Source organism: Ovis canadensis, chromosome X, assembly GCF_042477335.2.
Source record: "Ovis canadensis isolate MfBH-ARS-UI-01 breed Bighorn chromosome X, ARS-UI_OviCan_v2, whole genome shotgun sequence".
In the NCBI taxonomy this organism is placed as follows: domain Eukaryota; kingdom Metazoa; phylum Chordata; class Mammalia; order Artiodactyla; family Bovidae; genus Ovis; species Ovis canadensis.
Genome location: NC_091727.1, coordinates 44,308,805 through 44,331,952, shown reverse-complemented (window position 1 = coordinate 44,331,952; position 23,148 = coordinate 44,308,805). Strand labels below are relative to the sequence as shown.

Genomic DNA, 23,148 nt, shown 5'->3' with positions numbered 1-23,148 from the left:
GCAGCACTGCACAGCATGTATGATCTTAGTTCCCTGACCAAGGATTGAACCCGTGTCCACCTGCCTCTATACTCTGTGTTGAAGAGTTCAGCAATTAATGTCTGAATTATACCTATAAATGCCACTTTAATGAATCCTTTAATGAATTTAGTCTCACATTGGTGATATTTTTTCTTCTTACCCCAGCCTCTTTTGTGTGTGTGTGCATGTGTTAAATAACTGAAAAGGCATTCTTTGTAGAGACATCAAAGTATTCCAGTTCTTTGATTAGAAGGTCACTTGGTTGTCTCTAGAATTTTCTCATAAAACCGTTGCTTTGTCAGAGGTGACAGAGGTGATGAGGGCTATTTGCATGTTTTTGGCTTTTTTCCTTCCTAAGAGCGTGCTTATAAGGTTTACTAGAGTTATAAGTTTAGAGATGCTTTGAGGTACCATGAATTTTTTTTTCTCAGTTTTGATCAACATGACACTTTTTTGGTAACTTTAAACTGAGAAAAAGTCCTTTGTAACATGGAAGTACTGATATTTGATAATGTTTTCAGAACAATTAGCCTTGTATTTCAAAATGCTGAAAAATTCTGTTAAATATCAGCTTTTGAAAGGAAGGACATGAGACAGACTAACAAAGCGAAGAGTGAGGCAGATGGTGATTTTGATTTTTATCTTCCTTCAAATCCCAGCTCCTTCACTGTTCTTAAGACTCTTAGAAGAGGCCCTTTTGTTCCTTGCCCTGTGTACTTTTCAGTCTCCTACAGTCTCTAACTCTTAAGCCCTTTTCCGTGGCACAAAACAGGACGCATAGAATGCTGCAAACCACTGATTTCTAGGTATTTAAAATAATTTGGGTATCTAATACAGATTGAAATATCCAAATAATTGAGATAGTCATCACCTTGAGGAAACATTTTCCAAGTGAACTATGTGGAAAGGGAGATGCAATATTTTGATCATTTCATGCCATTAGGCTTTCGTCTACCATTTAGTCAGCTATGCCATACTATGCTTATTCATCCAAAGGAGACCCCCTGAGGCAAAATACCATAGATCCTGCACCATTTAGAACTAACAAGTACAGTATTGTAAAGTAAAATAAAGTAAAAATAAATAAATAAATAAATAAAAACCAAAAAAACTTAAAAAAAAAAAAGAACTAACAAGTGAGGTGATCTTATCAGTGACCTGTCTAGGACACATAGGGGCTACTTCTGAAAGTGCCAAATAGTCACTTGTTTGTGAAATATTCATTGATCCTGCATATTAAACTCAAGTTTTTATTAGCTTTTTAAAAGTGGGCAGCGATTGTGTACTTGTTTCTAAACTGGTTGCCTAAAGAGTCTGCCACAGTGTGGGAGACCTGGGTTTGATCCCTGGAGAAGGAAATGGCAACCCACTCCAGTATTCTTGCCTGGAAAATCCCATGGATGGAGGAGCCTGGCAGGCTGCATACAGTCCATGGGGTCACAAAGAGTCAGACACAAATGAGAGACTTTACTTTCACTCTCAAATTGATTGCAAAAATTAAATCTCTGTTTAAAAGAAAAACCAATATTTTAAGATTCTTCTGTTTAGATGGGCAGCAGAGTGTTTTTAAGATATTGCATCAATCTGTGTATAGAGTTACTGCATTTTTAACTTTTGCTTTTTGGTCCAAGGGTGGTGGCTAAGAATTCCAGTTTGGGGCTGAACCCTCACCATTTACTAATTGTATAGTCTATGGCAAGTCAGTGAATGTCTCTTAATCTCCATTTTTTTTTCTTTTTAAAATGAAGATAATAATACCTGTCAGTACTGTGGTGAAAATCAAATGGGTTTTTTATGTGAAATGCTACTTCTTCACACAGAGCAAAGCAACGTTCAATGCTTTATGATGGTTTGTTATTATCGTAGATATTTTCTTTTCCTTGTTTTAGCTGTTACTGCATTGTGTCAGGAAATGATTGCCTAAGGGTTTCAACAGCACTGATTACATTGTTTAGTGTTTCTACTTTATATTGTTTTTCACAATAGTATTACATTTTAAAATTCTCAGACTTCCAAGAGAATATACCATCTCTCCTATTTTTGTTTTATGGCAAAATGTGTTAAAAGTTCCAAATTACTGACATAAACATGAACTCTTGGGAAACAACCCTGTTGTCAGCCCAGGGGGCTCTGGGTCCTTAGTTGTTTGCTTATCTTTTGATTAATCAAACCATTAATCCTTTTGCCAGTCATCAGTGAGGAATCCCTTGAGAGTTCAGTTGCTCAGTTGTGTAACACTGAACAACACCATGGACTGTGGACTGTAGCCCACCAGTCTCCTCCGCCCATGGGATTTTGCAGGCAGGAAGACTGGAGTGGGTTGCCATTTCCTTCTCCAGGGGATCTTCCCAAGCCAGGGATTGAACCCACATCTCCTTGTCTCCTATATTAGAAGGCGAATTCTTTACCACTGAGCCACTGGGGAAGCCCCTCCCTTGAGAACCACATGTAAACAAACTTTTTAAATTTTCTTTATTAAAAAAATTTTTTATTGAAGTATATAACTGGTTTACAATATTTGGGTTAATTTCTGCTGTATAGCATAGAGATTCTGTTATACACCCATATGATTTATCAGAGGATATTTAATATAGTTCTCAGTGCTGTACAGTAAGACCTTGTTGTTTATACATCTTGACAGTCTTAATAACTTCCGGACCAGACTCCAACTCCTCAGTTTCTTTGGTACCCTAAAACTCCCTCTTCCTAAAATGCAGAGGATGAGATGGTTGGATGGCATCACCAACTCAATGGACATGCGTTTGAGCAAACTCCAGGGGATAGTGAAGGACAGGGAAGTCCATGGGGTTGCAAAGAGTCAGACACAACTTAGCGACTGAACAGAAACAAACTGCAGGGACTTTCTTTAAGCTATTGTTATTTGGATCAATTATTTTTCAAATCAGTCTTTGTCAGTTGATGTCCAACAAGCATTTTGAATACCACCCCACAGAAGCATGAGTGAGACAAATTGTGTGGTATTTCCCACAACATATTTTTGTATTGCTTTATTTAAAAATACTTTTGTAATTTATATTTATGCCTTTTTAAGGCACACGAACCTAGAGAACTCTAGTCAATGATTTGATAAGACCCTGGCTCGTTCTAGTAAATGTTTCTGTATAGCATCAGGTACTTACTTAGTAGTATCTTGTGGAATATAAAATACTAGTGTATTTGAGTGATATTGTGTTTCATTCTGAGCCACTTTTTAAGCCTCAACATGCTTTGCAAGTCTATCTGATTTCCATGATAACTGCTGTTACTATGGCTGCATGTTATTTCATATTTCATTTGTTGAACTGATGCTTGATAAGAGAGATGGCATTGAATTGTGGGCAATTTTGATTCAGTAGAAAGGTTTTCTTTTTTTTCCTTATGGAGGTTAAATTGGGAAACTGTAGTTAAAAATCCAAGCCTTGTATTTCTAAATTAGGGTTGTGCAATGCTCGTGCACACTGTGTGTGGGGGGTGGACTTTGGCACCATCACCCCACCACCTGCTGGATGTTCTGGCCTTGACCCCAAGGACAGTTATCAGAAGGTGGATTAACTCAAATAATGAAATGTCACATCAGCCTCGTAAAAAAAAAAATGGGCTTCTTCTTTTAGGACAGTTCACAGAGGGTGAATGGAGCCTCGTCTTTTCATTCTGGCTTCAACGGTAGACTCATTTCTTATGTTCCGTGGATTCTTATCAAACCACAAGATACAAGTGTGCTTTCAAAACATGGTGACCCAAACAAAGTAAAAAACACTTTTGAAATGTAATTTCTCCCTGAAGCAGAAGTTGAGAGGTGCGATCTATGAAAAGGATGGCTCCATGGCCCCATGGAAACCAATGCTCATAGTGGTTATAGAAGCGGACACTGAAGTGAAACTGCCTGGCTTTGCTGCTGGCTCATTATGTGATCTTGGACACTTCTTTGTGCTTCAGTTTCCTGAGCCATAAAATGGGAATATCAGTAGTACCTTTTTTTAAATTGGATTGCTGTGAAAATTCATTGAATTGATACAATAAAACACTCAGAATAGCATCTGAAATGTGGTGCACACTATAGGAATATGAGCTATTTTTGTAGGGATTTTTTTTTCTCACTTGTACTTGTGCTCAGTTGCTCAGTCATGTCTGACTCTTTGCGACCCCATGGACTGTAGCCCGCCAGGCTCCTCTATAGATGGAATTTTCCCATCAAGAATACTGGAGTGGGTTGCCATTTCCTCTTCCAGGGGATCTTCCTGACCCAGGGATTGAACCTGTGTCTCCTGCATTGGCAGATGGATTCTTTACCACTGAGCCACCGGGGAAGCCCTTTTTCACACCTGACTCTGTGCGATCACATAGATGGCAGCCCACCAGGCTCCCCCATCCCTGGGATTCTCCAGGCAAGAACACTGGAGTGGGTTGACATTTCCTTCGCCAGTGCATGAAAGTGAAAAGTGAAAGTGAAGTCACTCAGTCATGTCCGACTCGTAGCGACCCCATGGACTGCAGCCCACCAGGCTCCTCCGTCCATGGGGTTTTCCAGGCAAGAGTACTGGAGTGGGGTGCCGTTGCCTTCTCCGCTTTTTCACACTGCTACTGCTGCTAAGTCGCTTCAGTCATGTCCAACTCTGTGTGACCCCATAGACGGCAGCCCACTAGGCTCCCCCGTCCCTGGGATTCTCCAGACAAGAACACTGGAGTGGGTTGACATTTCATCTAAAAGTTCCAGAAATATTATTTTTAAAAGACAAGATAGAAATTATTTCATTTCTTTTTAAGGCACAGCATCTTGGCATTTCCTTGATTTTATTTGATTTCATAAAGCAAATGAGTAAAGTATTTGGAACTGAGTAAATTCAATTCATTGTGGTAAGAATACGAGTTATCTTGTCTGAAAAAACTCTTACTAAATTCTGTAAGTTAAAGATGCAGAATTTTAAGATTTGTGAGATCAAAAACTACATTCAGGATGTACTTATACCAAAAATTACATATTTGAACTTTACACTAAGCTTTATACTTTATCAAAACTCACTGAACTCATTGGTTAAAGTCTGTTGTATGTAAATGTATCTCAGTAAGCTGTTTTGTTATGTTGAATTCATGATGTTGGAATTGTAGTAGGCATAAAGTATTTTTGACTGCATTAATAGATGAATAAATGAATGGAGTCATTTTATTCTTCAGTGATGAATCCTACAGGGAATGAGGACAATTAAATGAGTTGCATTTTATGTCTTTGGTTTTGTAACTTTACATCAACTTCGAAAAGTTCAGTTTTAATAGTGAATTTTAGGTCCTTTCACATGCTTTGAAGATTGACTCCCCCCTTCGCTCCTTCACTTAAATTTATTGGATTTTCAGATTTACCTTGAGAATGAAGTCAATTGCTCCATTTGGTCCTGGGTTTGCTGGGGCTTATACATTTCTTTTTTGTGGGGCTTTGTGTTTTCTTTCATGCTGTCAGACACATAATCATGTAATTTAGTCTAAGATAAACATTTTGATATAGTGATCAAAGAAGTTTTTTAGGGTTTGAGACTTTTACTAAAAATGAAACCCTTTTTTATTCTTTCAAGAAATAGCAGTTGGTTTCTCAGACTTGGAATCTGGGTCTCTATAGAGAAACCCTAGACACCAGTAAGTTGGTTAAGTTGAACGTGATGATATGCTATGTGTATGAGCCAACATGGACTTTAATCATTGGCTGTTAGCACGGGGAGCTTATCTGGAGTTGAGTGTTTGGTTCTGATTTCTTCTTGTATTTTCTACCAGGTATGGCAGCAGCCAAACTTCTGCATGACTCTGGCCTGAATGTGATTGTTCTGGAAGCTCGGGACCGCGTGGGAGGCAGGACTTACACCCTTAGGGTAAGACAATAAGAATAGGCTGGAAAAATATGACCCTGAAACTGAGTTTCCTTTTTTCTTTCTGAAAGTCTTGAACTTCACTTGACTCTTTTCAAGAGAGTGAAAATTACTTCAGAACACTCCATGGCCTCTCAATTTGCTTTCTTTCCATGGCTTTCTTCTGTCCCTTTTCTCTTCTTGCCTCATAACACTTGGCACTTTCCCCATAAACGATTGCATCAATAATTAGATGTTTGAAATACATTAGTGAGTAAAACAAAGATTCCCTGCCCTTGTGAAATATATATTCCCCCCTTTTTTAAGTGGGGGAGCTATAGTGACTCAGTTGGTAAAGAATCCGCCTGCCAATGCAAGAGACCCAAGTTCCATCCCTGGGTCGGGAAGGTCCCCTGGAGAAGGAAATGGCAACCCACTCCAGTATTCTTGCCTGGAGAGTCCCATGGACAGAGGAGCCTGGCGGGCTGTAGTCCATGGGATCTCAGGAATTGGGTGCAACTTAGCGACTAAATCATACCACCATACAATAAACAAACAAAAGCACAAAAGGAAGACCTGCTCTAGTGTCCCTGACTATTAGGAATCCAGTTATGTTTGGATGTGTTCACTCTTTTTTAAAGGTTGGTCCTTAGTCATTGCAAATGAAGCTAGTTCAAAACCATATGAAAACCTTTCTACTGAACATAAGAGCAATTTCAAAGGTTTAAATTAGGACTCTAATGCTATCTTTCAAGTGTCTGGATTAACAAACCACAAAAGAAATGGTCATTTCCTGGATGGACTTAGAGTTTATCATGCTAGGTGGAGAAAGTCACACAAAGAAAGAATTATCATATGATATCATTTATATGTAGATGCTTTAAAAATGATACAGATGAACTTACAAAAAAGAAACTGACTCACATAGAAAACAAATTTATGGTTACCAAAGTGAATAGAGGGGAAGGGAGTTTGGGATTAAAATTAGGAATTTGGGATTGACAGATACACACTGCTGCTACTGCTGCTAAGTTGCTTCAGTCATGTCCAACTCTGTGTGACCCCACAGACGGCAGCCCACCAGGCTCCCCCGTCCCTGGGATTCTCCAGGCAAGAACACTGGAGTGGGTTGCCATTTCCTTCTCCAATGCATGAAAGTGAAAAGTCAAAGTGAAATCGCTCAGTTGTTTCCGACTCTTCGTGATCCCATGGACTGTAGCCTACCAGGCTCCTCCATCCATGGGATTTTCCAGGCAAGAGTACTGGAGTGGGGTGCCACTGCCTTCTCCGAGATACACACTACTATATATAAAATAGACAACCAACAAGGTCCTACTGTATAGCACAGGGAAGTATATAAAAAATTTCTAGTAACCTATAATGGAAAAGAATCTGAAGAAGAATACACACACACACACACACACACACACACACACACACACATAAAACTGAATCTTTTTGCTACACACCTGAAACATTGTAAATCAACTATACTTCAATAAAAAAAAGTGGTCCTTTCCTTTCTTGCTTTTCCTCTAGCATTAGGTGCCTCAAAATTAGCCAGAAATGCTAAGTAAAGAGAAATTCATCAATAATTCATAGTTTACAAATCTAAGCCAGTAAAACCCAGAGCACTGTGGTACGTAGTGAGAATGATGGGGGTTCAGAAATCTCTTCCTTATTTCAAGTCCAATCAATTTTGCTTTAAAATTAGGAATGATGCAATAACCGTTTAGTTGCATGAATGTGGTAGAGTTGAGAACAGAGTCCAACTTTCTATAGATACTCCTCAAGGTGTGTCTCAGTTCAGGTCAGTCACTCAGTCGTGTCTGACTCTTTGCGACCCCATGAATTGCAGCACGCCAGGCCTCCCTGTCCATCACCAACTCCCAGAGTTCACTCAGATTCACGTCCATTGAGTCAGTGATGCCATCCAGCCATCTCATCCTCAGTCGTCCCCTTCTCCTCCTGCCCCCAATCCCTCCCAGCATCAGAGTTTTTTCCAATGAGTCAACTCTTTGCATGAGGTGGCCAAAGTACTGGAGTTTCAGCTTTAGCATCATTCCTTCCAAAGAAATCCCAGGGCTGATCTCCTTCAGAATGGACTGGTTGGATCTCCTTGCAGTCCAAGGGACTCTCAAGAGTCTCCTCCAACACCACAGTTCAAAAGCATCAGTTCTTCGGTGCTCAGCCTTCTTCACAGTCCAACCCTCACATCCATACATGACCACAGGAAAAACCATAGCCTTGACTAGATGGACCTTAGTCGGCAAAGTAATGTCTCTGCTTTTGAATATGCTCTCTAGGTTGGTCATAACTTTTCTTACAAGGAGTAAGTGACTTTTAATTTCATGGCTGCAGTCACCATCTGCAGTGATTTTGGAGCCCCCAAAAATAAAGTCTGACACTGTTTCCACTGTTTCCCCATCTATTTCCCATGAAGTGATGGGACCGGATGCCATGATCTTCGTTTTCTGAATGTTGAGCTTTAAGCCAACTTTTTCGCTCTCCTCTTTCACTTTCATCAAGAGGCTTTTTAGTTCCTCTTCACTTCCTGTCATAAGGGTGGTGTCATCTGCATATCTGAGGTTATTGATATTTCTCCCAGCAATCTTGATTCCAGCTTGTGTTTCTTCCAGTCCAGCGTTTCTCATGATGTACTCTGCATATAAATTAAATAAGCAGGGTGACAATATACAGCCTTGAAGTACTCCTTTTCTTATTTGGAACCAGTTTGTTGTTCCATGTCAAGTTCTAACTGTTGCTTCCTGACCTGCATACAGATTTCTCAAGAGTGTGCCTAGAACCTGTGAAATGCCAATCTGCTTTTTTTTTTTTTTAGGGATATCTTTTTTATCTTAAGAAAAACATTTTCACAAATATTTATTTTTATTTCTTTCCATGGGAAACAGAACCAAAAAGTTAAATATGTGGACCTTGGAGGAGCTTATGTTGGGCCAACTCAGAATCGTATCTTAAGATTATCCAAGGAACTAGGATTGGAGACCTACAAAGTGAATGAAGTAGAGCGTCTGATTCACCATACGAAGGTAAGTTTGGACCAACCTTTGAAGGATTTGGAGATTTTTCTATCGGTATTTCCATGCTGTTCCTGCCAAGTCACTTCAGTGGTGTCCGACTCTGTGCGATGCCATAGGTGGCAGCCCACCAGGCTCCCCCCGTCCCTGGGATTCTCCAGGCAAGAACACTGGAGTGGGTTGACATTTCCTTCGCCAGTGCATGAAAGTGAAAAGTGAAAGTGAAGTCGCTTAGTCGTGTCCAACTCGTAGTGACCCCATGGACTGCAGCCTACCAGGCTCCTCCGTCCATGGGGTTTTCCAGGCAAGAGTACTGAAGTGGGGTGCCATTGCCTTCTCCTCGGTATTTCCATATATTAGTACAAATTCCAGATCGTCCCCTCAGACAGTCTCCTTCATCCTTGAATGATGCATATGTATTTTATAAGTATATTTCAACCATTCTAAGAATTTTTTTTACTGTTATCAAAGGCTAATTCTAAACCTATTTGGGAAGGTTATTGATGAAGTGGTATTAACCATTTGGTAACATGTTGAACAAAACCAATAGAGAAAAAACATTTGTGATTTATTAAATACCTCTATTAGAATAATTAGGGCTTTTTCATGTGATACAAAAACTTGTGTACAGTTTTACAAATGCTATCTTAGACATCATGTGATAGAGTATTTGCAATATATCTAATGTAATTATTTTGAAATTTGGTTATTATGTCCTATATATAGGCTAAACTCACTCTCTTTTGGAGATTTGCATAAAAATAGGTCAAGTCCCAAATTTCATCTTCTGTGGGAAAGCTCCATTGATCTCCCTCAAATTTCTATGAGTTTACTGGGTCTCACATTCTCATGATCATTTGTGATCCATGGTTCTTGCTTCCATGATACATATGCTCATTCACATTCGTGGCCTGTGACTCTCTTCTTTCCTTTGCTCTATGTCAACCTGGGTTAGAATTCACCTCTTTGTCTTGACTTTCTTTGGACTACCCCGAGCATTTGTGTGCAGTAAAGTTTTGGACTGAAGTTTTGAACAGTGAGGGTGAGGGGTTCAATCACAGAAACAAACAACTTAGAACTTAATATTGGACATTGTAATTCTAGGTAGCTCTTCAAACCGGGTGCCCTTGGTGATTTCTCACTGGCTACATTTTTCTGTGGATTCGTCTCCCACCATGTTTCTCCCTTTAGACTCTTCTCACACCTCCCTGATGCTTGTTTTCCCAGCATCTCTGTCTTGGTACAAAATATCACTGATGTTCTCTGACAAACAGTCACCTGTCCTGGATCCTACTCTGAAGTCCCACAGAAGGACTGGCAGAGATTTTTAATTTCAATCTTTCCTCTTTTCCTCACTTATCTCCTTAAATGGAATTGAGCAATATAGAGACAAGTTCCTCGCTGGAAAAAATTATACCCTTAGGAGACAGAAGAAACTATCAACAGTTAGTTTTGAATCACATAATAGTGTTGACGTGTATATTATTTGTGGGTGATAATATTAAGAAGGACAAATAATAGACTATATGTTGTGAATTGTTTAATGAAACAAAATTAAAATCTATCTGATTTGGTATAATGTGGGTAACATTTATAAGAAATGTTTTGTTTGACCTTCAGATTTTGTTTTATGAGCCTTTTCACCTTGCTTCCATATGTGTCTAGTGGGAAAAGAGACACATGAATTAGAAATGAAAATAAAGCATGGTGATAGCGTGATTTATTGAACATTCATCAGCAACTCTTTGTAAACATTGTTCATTGTGTTCCCGGCTTTTATATGTAGATCATCTTGACTGATTTCTTCTGTCTTCATGTCCTAACATTTAAGACTTGCAGAGACTGAATTTGCAGAACACTAGGATCTCTTTTAGATTTCTCTGGACAAAGGAGATGATGACTAGAAATTAAATTCATTTTTCTGTCTTTGTGTGGGCAGAGTTTCTTGGCAGTCAGGGGTATGTTCAGGACGTTTTGTTTTTTCTGGAAATCTTTCCACCGACACTATGTTCCTTGTTTGAAAGAGATTGCTCATAGTCATCAGTTGTGGCAAGGATGTTATACTTGAATTTCTCAGAGTGATGACCAAATATGCTTCTTTCGTTAGCTATTTTGTATAATCCACATGTAGCTAAGAAAATAATTAAGCACTATCTCTGATTTGATACAGAATAAATACATATGCCAACATTGGTCTTCATGAAATTCAAATGAATGTTATTGCTTTCAAATTATTACAAAAGGAAAGCAGGTTTATTGTAAAAAAATATAAGAAGAAAACTTGGGTAGAGAAAAACAATTTAAAAAACCCTTCAATAATCTTATCTAGAGAAAATCACTCTAAAATATTCTTTTGGTACATAGATTTTCATGTTCCTGTATTGCTATTTTCTGACCTCTGCTGGAGGAAATAAGAAATATCAGTACACTTAAAAATATTGTATACATATGCATATGTGTATATGTTTGATATATTTACTCTTTAATTCTCATCCTGACACAATTAAAGCACTAATGAATTTATGAAACAAAGATTTCAGTTTTCAGTCGAATCCAGTGAAGTGTTACTTGATAATAAATAATAATAAAGATTTTAGAGCAAAAAAGTCCTCCCTAAACTAAAAATTTGTTCTCCACCACCATCACCTCCATGTCTTTGCTTATATGTTGTTTTTCTTCTTTTGAATCTGTAAAAAGCATCTGAGATGCTTCCATCCATTTCTGGAATTATTGACCAGACCTCTGACATCTGATCTCCTACTATATGACAAAGAATGTAGTTCAGAAATTTGTTTCCTCTGTAATGGTAGGAAGTACTTTAGCCGTTTGGACATTACCTATTACCTATTTCAACAACTACTGTTCCCAAATGCAAACAATGATTCATGCAAATACCTAGTATATTTGTGCCTTGTTTCTTCAGTGGACCTGCATTGTATTTCTCAACCCAAAACCTGAGAATGTCAAGAGTATCAAGTGTGTTACTTCTCATATTGTCAGATCCTGCTATTCAAATCAGCCTGCTCAAGGACTCTGTGTTTTTCAATTTCTTACATGATTGTTAACATAAGACACAGTTTTACATGCAGTCTTAATAACATTAAGCTAAAGAATTTGAAGGTGGTGGTTGGAACTGAAACTGGTGAAATGGATGGTTGCTGCTGCTACTCACAAAGAGGGGTGAGGGGCTATAGCAGCCTGTGATAGGCTAGCTATCCAAAGGAAGGATGTCTTTTCCAAGAAACAAGGACCCTCAGTATCACCAGTTCCCTGATAGTACTAGAAGAAGTGGTCTGTTGACAGTTGGGTTGTGCCCATGCTGGTCCCATAACAAGCATTCATCAACCCCTGATGTGTTGTGATATACAGGGCATTTTGCTCTCTGCCTCTGATCTCCAGAAATGTTTCTGTATACTGAGTGGTACTCATTTTTAGTGCTACAGTAGATCTGTCTTACGTTGCTAAAAAGTGACTTTCCAAACCCTTGTTTGTGAATAAAAAATGTGGTACCAAGCTATAAGAGGATTTAATTATCAGTGGGAAAATGATCGCTTAAGCTCACATCTGTATAATTTAGAAAGTGTTTTCCACACTTGTCAAATCAGTGATGCAGTCCTTCATGCTTAACAATTATTGTGAAACATCTACTCAAGTTTATAATCTATTTCACAGGTAGTCATGTTGATTTCTGCTAGGATGGTTTAGAAGGCAGTTGTTTACGTGCCTTGGAAGTGACTTGTGAACAATGTCCCCTTTTAGAGACTAACTCATACTTAAAGAGAAAACTACAAGAAATAAAAACCTCTTAAGGAATGTTGCTGCATTTTGCTTTGTGCCTCTTCCTCTTTTATCTTGTGTGTGTGTGTGTGTGTGTGTGTCTGTCTGTCTGTCTGTGTCTGTGTCTGTGTCTTTGCATGCTCACATGTGTGGTTATTGTGTGTTTTTTTTTTCTTTCAGGCTCATACTTTGAAGGAGTTTTGTACAATGTAGGCTATTGACATTCAGAGTTTCTCTGTCTCAGAAGTTTTATAAGTCTGAAATTTAGAACTAGTGTCAAGTGAAAGTATGCATGCAATTGCTTTAGGCCCAAAGGCTGAACTGTTAGGAGTCTGGTGAATGTAAAGATGTAGCATAACTTAAACTTAAGAGTCCAACTTCACACTGATAGTTGTGTGTTTCCAAACTTCAGCTCTTGTGATAAACTGAGAAAGAAAGAAAAAAAAAAAAAGAGAGATGCTCTGGTCTTAGTCTACTTCCCAATGAGCAGAAGCCAAGATCGCTGTCAAAGTCCTTTTTGTGTTGTATGTGGTCAATATCAATGCTTGAAGGGATGAGGAGCCATTTCTCAAATACTTTGCCGACGTGTCACTGCTACAACTGCTATTGCTTAAACAACTTTGTGGAGGAGGCACCATTTGGAAGAACTTTTCCATTTGTTGAGAACGCTAAAAGCCAATAGAAAATATGGTACCCTCAGAGGACAGAAAGGCGTAGAGTGGAAACTAGATCTCTAGCGATCAGACCAGTTGGGTGAACTTCTTTGAAGAGATCACTGTCTCTCCATGTTGAGGAACAGCAATAGAATTAGAGGAGACATTGAAAAAGAAAATACTCAAATTTGAATCACATTTGGCGAATGAAAACTATCCTAAGATGTAGGACCTCAGCATCTTACAGAAATCAACATACCAGGAGTGTCCAGTCTTCTTCAGACTCTTAGTTTCCCTTTCTGCATGGCTCTCCCTCCAACATTATTAATCCAGAGAAGTCTGGATCAAAGTCGAGGGTGTACTTGCTTTTCTCACAATGACAGAAGAATCCAGGAACAGGTTGGACAAAATCTTGTATTTCACCCAGGAACAGCTTCCATTTTCCCATGAACTTCACACATGCCACCCAGAGCTCACTGGTTCTGAGATGGGCTTCCTGAACCTTCTCTTCCATATCCACCCCCACTCCACTTCATTTCTTATTTGTTGGAAACAGGTATGTCTTATCATCACGGGAATATCCCCCCTGCTAAATATGTAGAATAGTAATTTCCTCTTCAGCAGGCAAAACCTATTTGTCTAGTGATCATTCTGAAACTTATGTTAAGTTCTTCTGGAAAACAAAGTGCTAATTTGCATTTATGAAAGACAAGCAGATTTTTGACTTGTAATTGATGAGGATGATGCTTTCAGTGGCTGAATGTGGGGGAATATTTGGAGGATACGAGAGGAATTTATTCTAAGCCTTCAAAGTTTCCTTTTAGAATTTAAAATATGATAAAATCGGTAAAGAAAGTGAAGTCGGTCAGTTGTGTCCTACTCTTTGCAACCCCATGGACTGTAGCCTTCCAGGCTCTTCAGTCCATGGTATTTTCCAGGCAAGAATACTGGAGTGGGTTGCCATTACCTTCTCCAAAATCTGTAAACATAGTCTCTATGTAAAAACACACATGCACACACATCTGGATAAATTTAACAATGGTTAGATTTGTGGGTAATACAGAGTTTTAAATTATAGTGAAGGTAGAGGGTAGAGAATGTATAGAATTCAGTTATGGTGGTGAAGTTCATGAAAGGAAACAAGCCTGTGGCTTAAAATCTTGTGGGAAAAGTTTACAGCAGCTGTACCATATCATCATGGAGTATGGCCAAGCAGTCCAACTACTTGACTACGTGCATGCTCAGTCGTGTCTGACTTTTTGTGACCCCATGGACTGTAGCCCATCAGGCTTCTCTGTCCTTGGAATTCTCTAGGCAAGAATGCTGGAGTGGGTTGCCAGGGGATCTTTCTGACCCAGGGATCAAATCCTAGTCTCTTGTGTCTAGGGCATTGGCAGGTGTATTCTTTACCACTGTGCCACCTGGTGTTTGCTCTAACCAGTGCATTTTCTTGGCAAAACTCATTAGTCTTTGCCCTGCCTCATTCCGCATTCCAAGGCCAAATTTGCCTGTTACTCCAGGTGTTTCTTGACTTCCTACTTTTGCATTCCAGTTCCCTATAATGAAAAGGGCATTTTTTGGGGGTGTTAGTTTGAAAAGGTCTTGTAGGTCTTCATAAAACCGTTCAACTTCAGTTTCTTCAGCATTACTGGTTGGGGCGTAGACCTGGATTACTGTGATATTGAATGGTTTGCCTTGGAGACGAACAGAGATCATTCTGTCATTTTTGAGATTGCATCCAAGTACTGCATTTCAGACTCTTTTGTTGAACATGATGGCTAAGCAAGGCAAAGACTAATAGAGTTTTGCCAAGAAAATGTACTGGTCATAGCAAACACCCTCTTCCAACAACACAGAAGACTCTACACATGGACATCACCAGATGGTCAACCCCGAAATCAGATTGATTATATTCTTTGCAGCCAAAGATGGAGAAGCTCTATACAGTCAACAAAAACAAGACCAGGAGCTGACTGTGGCTCAGATCATGAACTCCTTATTACCAAATTCAGACTCAAATTGAAGAAAATAGGGAAAACCGCTAGACCATTCAGGTATGACCTAAATCAAATCCCTTATGATTATGCAGTGGAAGTGAGAAATAGATTTAAGGGACTAGATCTGATAGACAGAGTGCCTGATGAACTATGGACTGAGATTCGTGACATTGTACAGGAGACAGGGGTCAAGACCATCCCCATGGAAAAGAAATGCAAAGAAGCAAAATGGCTGTCTGGGGAGGCCTTACAAATAGCTGTGAAAAGAAGAGAAGTGAAAAGCAAAGGAGAAAAGGAAAGATATAAGCATCTGAATGCAGAGTTCCAAAGAATAGCAGGAAGAGATAAGAAAGCCTTCCTCAGTGATCAATGCAAAGAAATAGAGGAAAAGAACAGAATGGGAAAGACTGGAGATCTCTTCAAGACAAAGAACATTTCAGGCAAAGATGGGCTTGATAAAGGACAGAAATGGTATGGACCTAACAGAAGCAGAAGATATTGAGAAGAGGTGGCAAGAATACACGGAAGAACTGTACAAAAAAGATCTTCACGACCCAGATAATCATGATGATGTGATCACTAATCTAGAGCCAGATATCTTGGAATGCAAAGTCAAGTGGGCCTTAGAAAACATCACTATGAACAAAGCTAGTGGAGGTGATGGAATTCCAGTTGAGCTGTTTCAAATCCTGAAAGATGATGCTGTGAAAGTGCTGCACTCAATATGCCAGCAGATTTGGAAAACTCAGCAGTGGCCACAGGACTGGAAAAGGTCAGTTTTCATTCAAATCCCAAAGAAAGGCAATGCCAAAGAATGCTCAAACTACTGCACAATTGCACTCATCTCACATGCTAGTAAAGTAATGCTCAAAGTTCTCCAAGCCAGGCTTCAGCAATACGTGAACCGTGAACTCCCTGATGTTCAAGCTGGTTTTAGAAAAGGCAGAGGAACCAGAGATCAAATTGCCAACATCCACTGGATCATGGAAAAAGCAAGAGAGTTCCAGAAAAACATCTATTTCTGCTTTATTGACTATGCCAAAGCCTTTGCCTGTGTGGATCACAATAAACTGTGGAAAATTCTGAAAGAGATGGATACCAGACAACCTAACCTGCCTCTTGAGAAATCTGTATGCAGGTCAAAAAGCAACAGATAGAACTGGACATGAAACAACAGACTGGTTCCAAGTAGGAAAAGGAGTACATCAAGGCTGTATATTGTCACCCTGCTTATTTAACTTCTATGCAGAGTACATCATGAGAAACGCTGGACTGGAAGAAACACAAGCTGGAATCAAGATTGCTGGGAGAAATATCAATAACCTCAGATATACAGATGACACCACCCTTATGGCAGAAAGTGAAGAGGAGCTAAAAAGCCTCTTGGTGAAGGTGAAAGTGGAGAGTGAAAAAGTTGGCTTAAAGCTCAACATTCAGAAAACGAAGATCGTGGCATCCGGCCCCATCACTTCATGGGAAATAGATGGGGAAACAGTGGAAACAGTGTCAGACTTTATTTTGGGGGGCTCCAAAATCACTGCAGATGGTGACTGCAGCCATGAAATTAAAAGAGGCTTACTCCTTGGCAGAAAAGTTATGACCAGTCTAGATGGCATATTCAAAAGCAGAGACATTACTTTGCCGACTAAGGTCCGTCTAGTCAAGGCTATGGTTTTCCCAGTGATCATGTATGGATGTGAGAGTTGGACTGTGAAGAAGGCTGAGCACTGAAGAATTGATGCTTTTGAACTGTGGTGTTGGAGAAGACTCTTGAGAGTCCCTTGGACTGCAAGGAGATCCAACCAGTCCATTCTGAAGGAGATCAACCCTGGGATTTCTTTGGAAGGAATGATGCTAAAGCTGAAACTCCAGTACTTTGGCCACCTCATGCAAAGAGTTGACTCATTGGAAAAAACTCTGATGCTGGGAGGGATTGGGGGCAGGAGGAGAAGGGGACGACCGAGGATGAGATGGCTGGATGGTATCACAGACTCGATGGACGTGAGTCTGAGTGAACTCCAGGAGATGGTGATGGACAGGGAGGCCTGGCGTGCTGCGATTCATGGGGTTGCAAAGAGTCAGACACGACTGATTGACTGAACTGAACTGTGCCACCTGGGAAGCCAAGTAGTCCAAAGGAGATGCATTGGCAGAGGCCCAGGTCATCAAAGAATGGTGACTAACAAGGGTGATCATGTAATAGGTCAAAGCTTCAGCAGCCTGTAGGGATTGGCAGGAAGTAGAAGATCGCCTAAAATATGTTAGCCTACCTTGCCACACCCTCACAGAGCCCATGCCTTTCTATTGGCCTCTGCTTCAACTAGTAAATAATAACAATGGGAACGTTGCTCTGGCATGGAGATCTAGAACCTTTCAAGTGCTTTCACACATGACCTCTTTGTTTATTATTATTTTTTTTTGACTGCTTGGTATATGGGATCTTAATTCCCTGACCCAGGGATGGAACCCACACCCACTATAGTGGAGTCTTACCACTGGACCACTAAGGAAGTCCTCATGATATCTTATTTGGACCTCAGAAATGTGAATGTCAAATAGCTAGAAGTTTTTTCCCTGTTTAACAGATGAGAATGTAAAGGCTAAAGAGATTAATTGCATATGGCAGGAAGCAATGAAGTTAGAGCATGAACTGAGATGCCAAGAATCCACATTAAAGAGCTTGCTGTCCTCTGTATGGGAGACATTCTGTTTTCCATCTAAGCCCCAGCCCCTGCCTTTGTCCTCCTTCTTTCCTGCCAAACTTACACTCCAGCATCTTGGAAAAACCCAGTTGAAGATCTTTCCTTCTTTAAAATTATCTACAATTGACTCCAGTTGTTCCACTAACTTCTTCCCAAGTCCTGTATCCTCCTCACTTTCTTAATTACGTTCTGTGAAAAGCAGTTTGGAAGTAGAAAATGAAAGTCACTCAGTCATGTCTGACTCTTTGCAACCCCATGGACTATATAGTCCATGGAATTCTCCAGGACAGAATACTGGAGTGGGTAGCCTTTCTCTTTCCCAGGGGATCTTCCCAATCCAGGGATTGAACCCAGGTCTCCCTCATCTTAGGCAGATTCTTTACCAACTGAGCTGTGTGGGAAGCCATTGGAAATAGAAAGAAGTCTGTTATTTGTACTTTAAGATTAAGGACCCTGCCCCCTACCTCCCACACACACAGAGAACATATTTTGTTTACATTTGACATTCCTGGATTATTATTTTTGTATTTTCATATAAAACTTTTAGGTTTGCTTTTGTCACTTATAATTATTCACAGATATTTTCTAATGTCCTTAGATGTTCTTTGTAGATACCATTTAAAATAGATATATAATATTCTGTCCCAAGAACATTCTGCAATATAGTGGCTATTTTACCAATTGGTTGCCTTAATTAAGCTTCTCCACTCTATTCAAATGGTCTAACATGTAATACAGATCTAATATAGGTTACTATTATGCAAGGCACAGGACTAAATAATTGAGTTTGTGACAATTTTAGGTAAAGTCATTGTGGGATTTGTGGAATTAAAAAAATTTTTTTTAATATGAAAAGAAATCAAAAAAGGCACAGTGATTAAATAAAATAAAGCAGGGGAAAAAAGATTTCCATGGAGCAATTAAACCAGGAAAAGACTGCAGCCATAGATCATAAAATTTGAGAATTGATGGCAAGAAAATTCCTGGCTGATGGCAAAAAATAATTCATTCCTGGCTTTTCAATCCCAGAATTACTCCATTGCTGAAAGCAAACGTGTTACAAAGTGAAAAATCACTAAGGGCTCCCACAGTTTCTCTGGGTTCCTTCAAGGTCGTTATTTGCTTTGCTTTCCCAATCATCCAGGTGAGTTTTACCAATGCCTTACCACTTTCTCTGGTGGCTTAGACGGTAAAGGATCTACCTATTAATGCAGGAGATCCAAGTTTGATCCTTGGGTCAGGAATATCACTGGCAGAAGGGAATGGCTACCAACTTCAGTATTCTTGCCTGGAGAATCCACACACGCCATGTACAGAGGAGCCTGGTGGGCCCCAGCCTATGTGGTCATGAAGAGTTGGATGCGACTAAGCTACTGCTTTCTCTACCTTTCAATCGTGTGCCATTTCTTTTCTGGGCACTTGCACCAGGTCCACTAAGCTAATGGTACACAATTTAGAATTTTGTCCTAGCAGTGCTCCACTTCGAGTTATCATCACATGGTGACTCCAAATAAAGAACTCTGAAATGGACCAGCTTGGATGAAATTGGCACTGAACATTAAATACATTTAAATAAAGATTTAAACATAAAGAATTAGAAGAATTATGATTGTAGTACAAAATGTACTATAGTTTGTTTTTTTAAAAAGCCCTTATATGGTAAAACATTATGGAATCTATAAAATCAGAATGTAAGGAAGGTGAGAAAGGAAGAAGTATAAGAAAGATGAGTGTTACTTGAAATTTTCCATCATAGCATGCAATCAGTATATACCAAAATTATACTTGTAGCTAATAACAAAAAGAGTCAAATGTCTTAATGATCTTTATGATCTTTTGACTTTATGCTACAGGGCTCTTTCTCTTGTTTTAGGCAACATGCATTTGAAGTTTAACCCTTTCTTCAGTTCCCTTCAGTTTGTGTTTCTTCTGACTGAAGTGACTATGCATGCATGCATGTCATTAAAAATTTGATTCTCATATATTTGTATTTCTTTCTTTGCTCCTTCTTCTCTTCATTTCTTACTTTTCTGTTTCCTTCCTCTTTCTCTCAGTCATCCGTTTGTTCACTTGTCCATCCATACCAACCATCCATCCATCCTTCTTTTGATGTTGTAGACGCATACACAGAGGTCTGGAATGTCATGTTATAGCTATTTTTTTTTTAACCTGGAGTAGGGAGATCAACCCTGGGATTTCTTTGGAAGGAATGATGCTAAAGCTGAAGCTCCAGTACATGAAGGCCACCTCATGCAAAGAGTTGACTCATTGGAAAAGACTCTGATGCTGGGAGGGATTGGGGGCAGGAGGAGAAGGGGACGACCGAGGATGAGATGGCTGGATGGCCTATGGACTCGACGGACGTGAGTCTGAGTGAACTCCGGGAGATGGTGATGGACCAGGAGGCCTGGCGTGCTGCGATTCATGGGATCCCAAAGAGTCAGACATGACTGAGCGACTGAACTGAACTGAACTGAGTACGATTTGAAGTAATGTGCGGCCTTCTTCATTGTATTTTGGAGTACTGCTCAAACTTTTTATGAAGAGCTCCTTTCATTTTTACTTTTAAGATGTAATTAGACAAATACTCTACTTTTTCGGATTCTTTTCTATTATACTTTATGACAAGATACTGAATATAATTCCCTGTGCTGTACAGTAAGAATTTGTTGGTTATCTATTTTGCATATAGTAGTGTATATCTGCTAATTCCAAACTCTTAATTTATGCCTCCCCATACCTTTCCCCTTCAGTAACCATAGTTTGTTTTCTATGTAAAGATGCTACTTTGAGAGTTCATGGTCTATGAGAAGAGGTTAGGCCCAGTGTTTCCAGCAGATCTCTATTATTCTCACATGCCCAGGCAGCAGTCTCCTGGGTGACATAACTATTAACAAGAACCAAACTGCTTCCAGCCAGGTTTAGCTACTGAGCTTTGACCCTTTGAGTTTAGACAGTCTAGATCCCAAAGCAGCTGTTTGAATGCAGACCCTCAAAGATTCTGATCCTGGTATTAATGGGCTGTAGAATTTTCCCAGTGTATTCTATACACACACACACACACACACACACACACACACACTTCATCATTGAATTTTTTCATGACCTTGGCCATGTTATTTCTGCTTTGTACCTTGATTTCTCTATTTGCAAAAGGTGGATATTTGTACCTGTCCTATTTAGTGCTTTGAGATTTTAAAGAAAAAAGAGAACAGAAGACACTGATTAACATTATTTTCACCAATAAGACTACTGTGGTACACTGAAGATACTAAGAATGTTTTGATAGCGCCTGTTTCCTTTCCTTTTGAAAACAAAATTTTCTAATAGGCTGTGAGGATTCTTACTACCAAGTAAAAATTTAAATAGTGAAACACCAGATAGGATAAAGCTATACAAATTCTTTTCAAAAGAAAACCAGGTCACTAAACTCACCCTGAAAATATTTTAACAGGCGCCCTATACAATGACATATAACCTCTCTTACTATAAAATCCAACCTTCTTTATTTATTCCTCACATTTAAAAAAAATCTGTATTTATTTGGCTATGCTGGGTCTTACTTGAGGCATGCGGGATCTATTTCCCTGACCGGTGATCACATCCAGACTCCCCTGCATTGGAAATGCAGCATGTTAGCCACTGGACCAACAATGTGTTGGCTGTTCAATTGTGTCTGAGTCTGCAACCCCATGGATGGTAGCCTTCCAGGTTCTTCTGCCCATGGAATTCTCCAGGCAAGAATACTAGAGTGGGTTGCCATTCTCTTCTCCAGGGGATCTTCCCAACCCAGGGATCAAACCCGGGTCTCCTGCATTGCAGGTGGATTCTTTACCATCTGAGCTACCAGGGAAGCCCATTTGAACTACCCCCATACTAAGTGCTCTAGTGGCTACTGTATGGGAACACAGAGGCCAAGAAAGTTAGCAGATTCTGTGTATTTTTTCCAAATGTTTCCAATCCAGCTTCAATTTTTTTAAAAGTTTGTCTAAAACATGTTGAGATCTTACAACAGAACCCCTACATTGTGGCATAGATTAATTTTGCTTATTCTGGCAACTCCAAATATATGGCATCACAAAGAACTTGGAAATAAAGAGTGAAATTCCTTATGTGCCTGTTGCTTCCTAAGAGCGAACCAACTTCAGTTCAGTTCAGTCGCTCAGTTGTGTCCGACTCTTTGCAACCCCATGAATCGCAGCACACCAGGCCTCCCTGTCCATCACCATCTCCCGGAGTTCACTCAGACTCACGTCCATCGAGTCCGTGATACCATCCAGCCATCTCATCCTCAGTCGTCCCCTTCTCCTCCTGTCCCCAATCCCTCCCAGCATCAGAGTCTTTTCCAATGAGTCAACTCTTTGCATGAGGTGGCCAGAGTACTGGAGCTTCAGCTTCAGCATCATTCCTTCCAAAGAGATCCCAGGGTTGATCTCCTTCAGAATGGACTGGTTGGATCTCCTTGCAGTCCAAGGGATTCTAAAGAGTCTTCTCCAACACCACAGTTGAAAAGCATCAATTCTTCGGCACTCAGCCTTCTTCACAGTCCAACTCTCACATCCATACATGATCACTGGGAAAACCATAGCCTTGACTAGACGGACCTTAGTCAGCAAAGTAATGTCTCTGCTTTTGAATATGCTATCTAGATTGGTCATAACTTTTCTGCCAAGGAGTAAGCCTCTTTTAATTTCATGGCTGCAGTCACCATCTGCAGTGATTTTGGAGCCCCCCAAAATAAAGTCTGACACTGTTTCCACTGTTTCCCCATCTATTTCCCATGAAGTGATGGGACCGGATGCCATGATCTTCGTTTTCTGAATGTTGAGCTTTAAGCCAAGTTTTTCGCTCTCCTCTTTCACTTTCACCAAGAGGCTTTTTAGCTCTTCTTCACTTTCTGCCATAAAGGTGGTGTCATCTGTATATCTGAGGTTATTGATATTTCTCCCAGCAATCTTGATTCCAGCTTGTGTTTCTTCCAGTCCAGCATTTCTCATGATGTACTCTGCATAGAAGTTAAATAAGCAGGGTGACAATATACAGCCTTGACGTACTCCTTTTCCTACTTGGAACCAGTCTGTTGTTCCATGTCCAGTTCTAATTGTTGCTTCCTGACCTGCATACAGATT

The 23,148-nt window shown here is 39.8% G+C and overlaps 1 protein-coding gene across 2 annotated transcripts in view; it reads left to right on the top strand.

The window, feature by feature from the left end:
• The window catches only part of MAOB (monoamine oxidase B), a 121,022-nt gene that overhangs the window by 35,486 nt on the left and 62,388 nt on the right, over window positions 1-23,148 (top strand). For both annotated transcript variants that reach the window (XR_011446122.1, XM_070289924.1), the window contains exons 2-3: window positions 5,782-5,876; window positions 8,765-8,902. Coding sequence is in view for 1 of the 2 variants with exons in the window: in XM_070289924.1 (XP_070146025.1) it covers window positions 5,782-5,876; window positions 8,765-8,902 (233 nt within the window). In the remaining variant the exon portion in view is untranslated. The remainder of the gene's footprint in view (window positions 1-5,781; window positions 5,877-8,764; window positions 8,903-23,148) is intronic.